Source organism: Petaurus breviceps, unplaced genomic scaffold (genome assembly GCF_028583685.1).
Source record: "Petaurus breviceps papuanus isolate PSGF00001 unplaced genomic scaffold, PetGlider_PUasm1.0 90903, whole genome shotgun sequence".
Classification (NCBI taxonomy): Eukaryota; Metazoa; Chordata; class Mammalia; order Diprotodontia; family Petauridae; genus Petaurus; species Petaurus breviceps.
The window spans coordinates 11531183-11541527 of record NW_027187376.1 but is presented as its reverse complement, the minus strand read 5'-3'; the positions used below and the strand labels follow the sequence as shown (position 1 = coordinate 11541527).

Sequence of the window (10345 nt, the reverse complement as noted above, 5' to 3'; positions counted from 1 at the left end):
AGCTTTGCAGCAATTTTCCTTATTCCTAAAGAGAAATCACCTCCAATTGGCCATCATTTTTTTTGTTTCTTCGAGCTCAACAAACTTATTTTCTCATTTGCTCTTCATCTTCTCAGATCTTTGATCTTTCAAATTATTTTTCCATCCTCTTAATAGTGCTATTGTTTGCTCAGATGGGGATAATAGTAAAAGCTCACTTAAAGGGGGTGGGGAGAGACACAATAACAATTCACTTTTAAGGGACAAAAAATACCTCCAGGCAGATGCCACCTGGTCTTCACCTTCTTGGTGTTAGACTAAACTCAAACAGTAAAAGTCATGTACTTTTGGTGATCTTTTCCTGGCAGGGACTGAATCAATCCAATGTAACCTTTTAATACACAGTCAAATAAGTCTACATATACATCCTTACAAACCAAGTAGAATTTCGTGTCAAAATAAAAATTTTACTTCCAATTTTCACTTAATGCCTTTCATAATTATTAAATCCCACTCATAATAGTGGATAACTCTGCTCATCAAACACCAAATTTGACTCAGGGGAAACTATCGCTACAATTTCTCCATCGTAATAAAGCCACATTCCAGTCACATGCCAGTAATGTACTTCAGACAGCATCCTCAATTTCACCTTTGTTTTCCTCAGGGTCTCTGATTGTTTCACCTGGTTTCAAACACTCCTTCAGCAATATGGTGTCTACCTGCTTTTCTTCATTTTCATTGGGTTCCTCATGGATCCACTGGTGGGCGCAGTCCTGTTCTGAGTTACTCCTGACATAGCCTGGTAAATTTATGTGACTGTCAGACTGTCTGTTGACATTCCTAGGAGCTTTGCCAGGGATCAGCACCAGGCGGGCATTTGTCACCATCTGAGACTGACTGCTAGTACTATGAGTCATGTTGGTGAGGACAGAGCCATATCTATAGTTGCCACATGGAGTTGTCCTTTTCCAGTCAACAGCCAGATTCCATCTAGTCCACATCTTCTTGATTTCAGCTTGAACCTAGAGCAAAACAATTTTATGTTTTTAAAATCAAAAGGAAAAATTCCAAAGTTGAGTTGTCTTAAGACTATTTGACCATTTGACCAGTTGTAAGTTCTTTGCCAAAAGTGGGTATGGGGCCAAAAAAGAAATTGCTTATTAGTAGACAGAAGAAAACATTTCCTGAAAGTAGGTACAATGGAGAGCAATCCACCAGGTAAATAGTATTTACTCAATGCTCACTGTGGGTAGAGGTGATGGGGATAGTTGTGAAAAGCACCCATCATTGTTTCCCCAGGACTACTGTAGGAGGGGAAAAAGGGAGAAAGAAATAATGTTAAGAATAGCAATCAATGAGAAATCGATTTCATTGGGTCAGAACTTATCTTCAGATTCCTGATTTTGTTTCATCATGCTTGTTATCCAGACAAGGACTGGTGTGGTATTCTAGAAAAGGGATATAGGGTACACCCCATTCTTAAAATGCTCATGAAACTCAGTGACATATAAAATAACATTTGACATGACCTTTTTCCCCCTGGAGAAAAAATGAAACAGTAAAAAAATGCACATATACAAATACACATATCTCAAAGGTACAAAACAGAAGTTCTCCTCAAAGATTCAATGAGATTCCCTTCAGTTTAACACAGCATGAACTAGTCAATTTCTAAATCTTGTCTGTGTCAGAATAGTTAGTCAACATCAGTAGGAGCCATAGTTTTATTTGTTTATTTTTTCTTTCATTATTTCTTTTCCAGGGCTTATATCAGATTTGCAATAGGCGAAGGGAGAGAACCTGTAGCTTACCCCAGCCTACATCACCAGTAATGTAATTGCCTTAAAATGTTTAGGTCACAAATTTCCACCAGTTTTTGTTACTTTCTAGTCAACAAAAAATACCGGAACTTTACCCATCAGCAGTTTGTAACAGGGGTTAACATGTGGTAAAGGATTTTTGCTCATTAAAATAAATATTAGAATTTCTTTAGAATGTGGAGTCAACCTATGTTTAAATGTGTGGGATATCATGAAGTAGGGCTCAATATCTTTAGAGTTAAGTTATCTAATATTTTCCTGGAGGGTTTCAAGTCAGTTCTTGGCAAATTAGCCACTGCTTTGTACCTCTTTAATGAATTTATCATATGTTATAATCACTGTACTTAAACATATCTACTAGATCCTATGGGCACTTAAGTGGCACAGTGGATTGAGTGTCAGGCCTACATTTAGGAAGATTTATCTTCCTGAGCTTAAATCTGGTCTCAGGCACTTGCTAACTGTGTCACCCTGGGTAAGTCACTTAACCCTGTTTACCTCAGTTCCTGCATCTGTAAAATGAGCTGGAGAAGGAAATGGCAAATTGCTCAAGTATCTTTGCCAAGCAAACCTCAAATATGGTTACAAAGAGTTGTACACAGTCAAAATGACTGAACAACACTAGACTCCAAGAGAATTGAGATCACATCTCATTTAGACAAGTACACAGTTGGCACTTAACAAGTGCTTGTAGACTTACTGTTTTCCTTCAGTGCCTAACACTGTGCTTTGCATGAAATAGCTGCTTAATAGTAGTTGCTGAATCAAATTGCTATTGAATTGTATTAGGAATTGAGAAGTTTTATGGCCCCAATATTGGGAGAACTTGAGATTGTAGCTTCATAGACTGACACTTAGAAGGGACACTAGAAATCATCTAATCCAATATTTTTATTTTACAGATGAAGAAACTGAGACCTAGGGAGGTTAAGAGAATTGTTTGGATGTAGACTGCTAATAAATGGCAGAGTCAGGGTTTGAATCCAGGTCTGTTGACTTGAATAGAACATCATGAAGGATCATCAACATCTGTGAAGTTTTGGTAATTTTCATTGGACTTTGAGTTAGTGGTCAAAAGTTTTATAGGAAAATGATTCCTTGTTCTCTTATCTCTTAATACTAGAAAAATTTTCACTTTTCTTGGTGACACCAGTTTTCTTAACTTGAATGTTGTTATACCCTTAATGAATGCTGTTTTCAACTTACCTCTCCATTGCAGTAACAGTAGATGATAGAAACAAAGAAACCCTGTGGAGTGAAGAAACAGGAAGTTAGTGCACTTGAGTATTCAAAGAAAGGAACAAATTATCACCCCTTTGATGTATAGATATAAAAAGAATTCACAACTTTTCAAACAATAAGATCATAGAATTAAATCTTGAAGGGAATGTTTATAGAAAGTAAATGTGAGAGTTGGAATCTGAGCTCAAATCATTTAACTCAAGATTCAATACTTTCTATCTTAGGGGTATTTATTTCTTCCTTGGGAAACTAAACAAAAAAAGACAAATGGTAGAACCATAATTTCATTTCCAAATTTATTTCCAATAATTTCCATTGTGTTATGATTGAAAGATTATGTAGTATAATAATGGCATCTAGCAGGGTATAACAATCAGGTAGAATAATAAACTAAGATCAGTGTTGAGAGTTTCAACATACTCAACAGCAACATGGAATAATGAAAAAAAAGTATTGAATGACTTAGAGTTAGAAGACTTCACAAGGAATTATAATTCTGTCACTTACAAGATATGTGAACTTGGTCAAGTAACACATTTTACTTCTCTAAGTCTGTTTGCTCATCTGTTATACTTGTTTTGCAAGGCAGAGCAGTCTAGTGGATAGAAGACTTGATTTCAAGTTCTGTTTTTGACACCAACATCTCAGTGCCTCAGGTGATTCTCGAAGACTAAGGTAGAATAATGTTACCCAGTTCCATTAGAGGAGGGAATTTCCACACTTAGGAAATCACAATTCTGAACCCCAACCCAATGACAATAGTAGCAACAAAATTTTGACATGTTTACCTCCCTATATCACAGGATTACTGTAGGAATCAAATCAGTTAATCTACTTGAAAACTTTGTAAAACGATGCAGATATAAGGAGTTGTAGAGTCTCTGCTTCATCTGAAAATTATATCTGATGATCACATCAAATTAATTTTCCACAAACAAACTGTTACATGTCCTGAATTTGAGTTTACATTTGTGCGAAAGAGCTCTTGGAGGTGACGCTCTTATGAACAAAGATCGAGACAGAGAAGCCCTGAAATCTATAGCATAAGGATCAGTAGCATTATGTTCTTACATGGTTGTGGGAGCCATATATCTTAGTTACAAAAAGAAGCAAAAAAAAAAATGGAAGGGAAATTCCCCAAAACTAGGGCAAAAACCACACATTTGTCACCTTTCTGTCCTTTGTACCTGAAAGGAGTTAAAGAAGAGTTCACAGTGCATCCGGATCTGCCATCCTAATCCATTGAAAGTATGCGGCAGACACACAAACACAATATAATGGACCCCAAAGACCAAGATCAGAACCAAAGTAGACTTTGCAAGTTTTCTAAAAAAGAAAGAGAATGACAAGTTTTTTTTCTCTTAGAGTTAATTAGAATAACTTAAAGTAAATGCAATTTGTGGAAGAAATAGTGCATTAATTAATGAAGCTAGGAGTCTCTCTCTCTCTCTCTCTCTCTCTCTCTCTCTCTCTCTCCTTTTCTCTTTCTTGACTTCTCTTTTTTTCTACACATCTATCATTGTCTCTCATTCTTCCTTTCACTTCTAAATTGAAAAGTGGATTATAGTCTCATTTCCTCTAATTCTCATCATTTACTTTTTCTTTATCTTGTTTTACTCCTTCAGCTTAATAATTAAGAATATTTTTCGCGACTTAGAATAAAAAGATTGGAATTTGGGCATGCCACTTCTAATCTCTAAACCAGTTTCTTTATTTACAAAGTGAGTATAATGAGAAATGTAATTCATTGAATTATCTTGAGGAAAATTCTTTGTAAAAGCCATACAAATTTTAGTTGTAATACTACCCATACAAATAAATGCCTTTTCATTGTCCTAAACATCCATGATTACTGAATTTAGGGTTAAGCATCAGGCCAAGTATGGCCATTATAATTACCCAGCATTCATTTATAATATTTTTTTTCCATTTATATTTTGGTTGTCATAATGTATATGGTTTTCCTGCTTGCTTCACTTTACATCAATTTTTGTGTCTCTCTCATGCTTCTATGAATTCCTTGGAGTTATTGTTTCTCATAGCACAATAATATTTCATTATATTTATATCTGGTCTCAAACACTTGCTAGCTATGTGACCCTGGGCAAGTCATTTAACTTCACTTTGCATCAATTTCCTCATCTCTAAAATGGAATTAATAACACCCACCTCCCAGAGTTATTGTTAGGATAAAATGAGAATAATTTTAAGTACTTTGTAAAGGTGAGAGTGCTATATAAATGTTATTTCTTCTCCTGCTACTCTTCCTCCTTCTCTAATTTTTTTTTCTGTATGTTCAATGCATATGTCTTTAACCCCCTTGAAGTATATGTGTAGCCGTAGGATCTCAGAGTCAAAGATTACCAGCAATTTAGTGACAGTATAATTTGAAATTGCTTTCCATACTGTTGTACTGATTCACACTTCTACTGATTCTGTCTCAATTTCCACAGCTCCATCCAACATTGATAGTGTTTGTCACCTTTGCCGTTTTGCTGGTTGTGACGTGATACCTCAATATTGTTTTAATTTGAATTCTCCCCTCCCCTCCCCCTTTTTAGATTCTTGGAAAAGTCATATAACTAGTGGCTTCCAATTCTTTTGAGAACTTTTTGCTCATATTCTTTGATCATTTATCTATTTGAGAGAATGGGCTTTTTGTTTTATGTATTTATTTGTGTTAGTTACCTACATATCTTAGATACAAGACCCTTGTCAGTAATATTTTATATGATCCCTCCCCCCACCCCAATGACTATTTCCTTTCTTGGTATAATTGTGTTAGTTTAGTTTGTGCCAAAGTTTTCAATTTCATGTAATCATATTTCTCTATTTTTTATGTCATATCTATCCCTAGTTTGGTTAAGAATTCTACCCCAGTCACAAATATAAAAGGAATAAGATACATTTTTCTTCTATTTTTTTTAAATATTGTGACACTTAACATCTAGGTTATATATTAGGTGGAACATATTGTGATATATGGTGTAAGGTGTTCTTTAAATTTAATTTATGCCAAATTGCTTTCTAGTTTTCACAGTAGTTCTTGGAGTTCTTCAAGTAATTTAGGTTTGGGCATATTTTAAACATTGGGTTAATGAACGCTTCTGATAGTAGTCTATCTAATCTGTTTCCTGATCTATTTTTCTATCTTTTTTAACCAGCACAACTAGTTATCATGATCATTGATTTAGAATATAACTTGAAATTTGGAAATGCTATTCCAATGAATTTCTACTTCCCTGCCTCTATTATTTCTTGTTCTTTCAAATGAATTTTACTATTTTTCATATTCATTTAAGGTATCCTCCTGGTAGTTTGATTGATCTGGTACTATCTATTTATTGGTTTATACAGTATTGTTAGTTGTATTACGTTTGGGTAGCATCCATCATTATTTATTATTTCTCTAAAATTTTTTTATTATTGTATTTATGCTCAGCTATACATTGGTAGATTGACTTCCAATTTTTATATATTTTGTAGTCATTTTATTATTTATTTTTGTAAGGGGGAGGTGAAGCAATTGGGGTTGACTTGTCCAAGGTCATACAGTTAATATATGTCAGGTGTCTGAAGTCGGATTTGAACTCAGGTCCTCCTGACTCCAGGCCTGGTGCTCTATTCATGGTGCCACCTACCTGCCCCTTTGTAGTTATTTTCAATGAGACTTCCCTTTTTATTATTTCCTCGTGGATTTTGTCATTGCTTCATAGAATTCTGATAATTTTTATAGGATTATTTGATGACCTGCTGCTTTATTGAATCTGTTAATAGCTTATTCTTCAGGGGTTTTCTCAACAAATCATGGTGTCATCAGCAAATAGTTTTTTGTCTCTTCTTTGTCTATGTTAAGATCTTTGATTTCTTTTTCTTATTTTTTTCTCTTTAGTATTTTTAGAAACATGTCAAATTACAGTGAAGAATGGTGAGCATACATTATTTACTATTAAATTTGTCCATATTTTTCTATTGCATATATACTGGTTTTCATTTTAGATATAATTTTATCATATTAAAATGACTACTTTTTGCCTTTTGATCCCAATGAGAGAAAATTTGCAAGAGAACAAATTAATAGATTAGAGGAAAGGGGATTTGGCATATTTGTTCTTAAACACCTTTGTCAGGTATTGCTTTATATCCTACATGATATACTAATACCTCAAAGGGTTTCTACATTAAAAGATCCTTCCATGGTTATACTTCAGAGGGTATTTTTTAGCATAATCATTGTGTTTTGCCAAAGGCTTTTTATGAATCTTTTGATATGATGTATTTTGAATTTTATATTTTTAATATGGCTATGTTCACTCTTCTAAATGCTGAAGCATTCTTCCATTACTAGTCTAAATCCAATTTGATCATATTAAATAATTTTTTCATATATTGATATTGTCTTTTTGTTAACATATTTTTAAATCAATTGAATACATATTTACTAGAGATTTCCCTGATTTTTCTTACATGTCCCCAGTCCCTTTATCTCATCTTCATTCTATCCTTCTTTTATTCTCTGTAAAGTACATTTTTTTTATTATTCAAAATTCATCTTTAGAACTATTTTCTTCAGAAGGACTCTCTGGAATAAGTGTGAATACCATTACTTTTCCTATATAACTCTTTATTTTATATCTCATCTCTGAGATGCTTTAAACCTTCTGAAATCAGAGGTTTTACTCTCTCTGTGGGATATCACCTAATCACTGCTTTTCTAGCACCAGCTACTTTGTGGGCACTCAGTACATTTTAATTGAATTGAATATAGTAGAGGAACCACATTAATTTTGCCTATAGTGCGCTAGAATCTTTGTAAAACATGTTTGAATAGCATTATTTCTCTCTAGGGCAGGGGTTGTTAACCTGGAGTCCACAGACTCCTAATGGGTTTGTGAATTTATTTTGGGGGCCTGGGAAGTTGATGGGGGGAAATATACCTTTATTTTCACTTATTACTAACAGAAATTTAGCTTCCAATTATGAATTTAAAAATTTAAAGATGTTATCCTGCCATCATCACTTCTCATCACTTCCTTTGTCTTCTCATACTTCTCCGAATTCCTCATAGTTACTGTTTCTTGTTAGGTAGTCAGTTAATAGTCAATAAACATCTATTAAGCACTTTTGTATAAGGCACCATGATAATCATTGGGGATACAAAATGAAGCAAAAGAGAGTCCCTACCCTCCAGGAGCTTACAATTTAATTTAATACAAGTACAAAGGATGAAAGAATCTCAACTCTAAAGAAGTTTTTCTAACAGGTGAGAAGAAGATATATAAATGTATGCAGAAGAATTACAAAGAGAATAAGTATAAATACATGTAATGTGGTTAAATGCAAGGTAGTTTGGGAGGAAAGGTACTAGAATTGGGGGGAATCAGTAAAGGCTTCACCCAGTAGGCGAATTTGTTTAGTAATATTTTTTTATTTATCTCTAACTGGAATTTAGCCTCCAAGTAGGAAATTTAAAAAAAATCATTCAGAGACAGGATCCATAGGCTCCATCAGACTGCTTCAAGGGTGCATGAACCAGAAAAGATGTAGAGCCCTTGTTGTAGAATGAAATCTTAAGTCCCTTTGAGGAGTTTTTTCAAAACCAAGCCTGCTTCACATTTTTTCTTCTGGAGGAAATCAGAAGCAAAATATTTTCAAAATTTCCAACTAGATCTATATTTTATGGGAAGAAAATCTTAAAGCTTACAATCTTAAGAACAATGTTGTAAAAATAAGGTGAAAAATTTACTTCACAGATATCACAGTCATTCTTCTTCACTCTTTCCTAATGGCTGTCACTAAGATAGAGCTTAGTGATCTAATTTTCCAGGTCTGACTTTGGATCTTACCCAAGTTGCTATAGCATCCTAGAAACAGTATGCTGATTTGCTTAGCAGACCTATCTGTACACATATACATAACATCTGCATAGCATACATCATCATTATAGGCCGATTTTGTAGACAACTCTAATGTTTCCTATGAAATGATTAAAGAAAGTACTCACAGAGAAGGGCCTAGCAGAATCACAAAATTCATGAAGAAGTTAAAGTTATTGGGGTCCTCTTGAGAAGGTGGATAAACACATTGTCTAAGTAAAACTCAGAGGACAATTTTAATTTCCAATGCTTGAAGGATTCCATGCTCAAGTTTAGGATTCTTTTTCCATGACAATTCAAATTTTAAATATATCTTATTCTTCTAGAGATGAAGATTTCAATCTTGTTGTCTTGCTAAAGGACTGACAAGATAATTAAAAAAAAACACCTTTTGGGGGTGGCTAGGTGGTGCAGTGAGTAAAGAATGAGTAAAGGACCTGAGTTTGGTTCCGGCCTCAGACACTTAACACCCACACAAAAAAACTAGCCATGTAACCTTGGGTAAGTTACTTAAAACACCAATTGCCCTCCAAAAGCAAAAAACACAAAAACAACAAAAAAACCCTTTTATCTTAAATTTTATAGGCTCTCCTATTTGTTCCCAGCATATCAGCCTTAGAATAGCTGAATTAATTCATTTCATTTTAGAGTAAGTTTTAAAATAATGTGCTACTACTTATGAGAAGGGAATATTTACTTTTAGAAGTCATAATTTGTGCATGTATATCTGTTCCTGCTTAATTTTGCTGCTTTCCCAGGAGACCAGAACAATGCCTATGAGATGAAACCAGTGTTCAAGAGGAAAAAGTATTTATTAAAATATATTTTAAATATCATTTATGCATTATTATTTTTAATATGGACTAATTTATATGAGAAAGAATGTGAAGACAGATACTTTGAAATAAATATGATTTTTTAGTGAAATACAAATTTAACACATATGAGTACAAACCTATATTTTTATGCATTTATTTATTTTCAAAGCAAGAATTGCACTGGGATAGGAAACATAAACACCCATTCATTATTTCAGTCTTATTTGTTAGGATGAAGTTCCAATGAATAGATGGTGATAAGATCTCAGAAGTGGAGCAATTAATGGAATTCCATAGTCAGTATAGAGAGTACAGGGAAGAAAAATCAATCTTTTCTTCATAAATCCCACCCATCAGTTTATTCAGACCATCCAAACATAACCAAAGGGAATTCCTTATAAGAAAAAAAGAGAATTCCATTTTTCAGTGCCTTCCAATTCTCAACCCATTTTCATCTGATAGTATATGCTTAGTGACTGCTTTGCAGAGGGAAGATCAGTCATGAAATCACCAGTGATGAGAAGAATAACTATCTCAATGGCCCAAGAAATAACACAATATATATATATATATATATATATATATATATATATATATATATCATGTT

At 33.8% G+C, this 10345-nt stretch overlaps 1 protein-coding gene across 1 annotated transcript in view; it reads right to left on the bottom strand.

Annotated features, from left to right (window-relative positions):
- Positions 1 to 321: 321 nt before the first annotated feature.
- PTH2R (parathyroid hormone 2 receptor) overlaps positions 322 to 10345 on the bottom strand; it is a 126208-nt gene continuing 116184 nt past the window's right edge. Inside the window, exons 11-13 of the mRNA XM_069075104.1 lie at positions 4232 to 4370; positions 3009 to 3050; positions 322 to 1004 (exon numbers count right to left, since the gene is read on the bottom strand). Of these exons, the coding sequence (XP_068931205.1) occupies positions 609 to 1004; positions 3009 to 3050; positions 4232 to 4370 (577 nt within the window). The 3' untranslated portion in view covers positions 322 to 608. The remainder of the gene's footprint in view (positions 1005 to 3008; positions 3051 to 4231; positions 4371 to 10345) is intronic.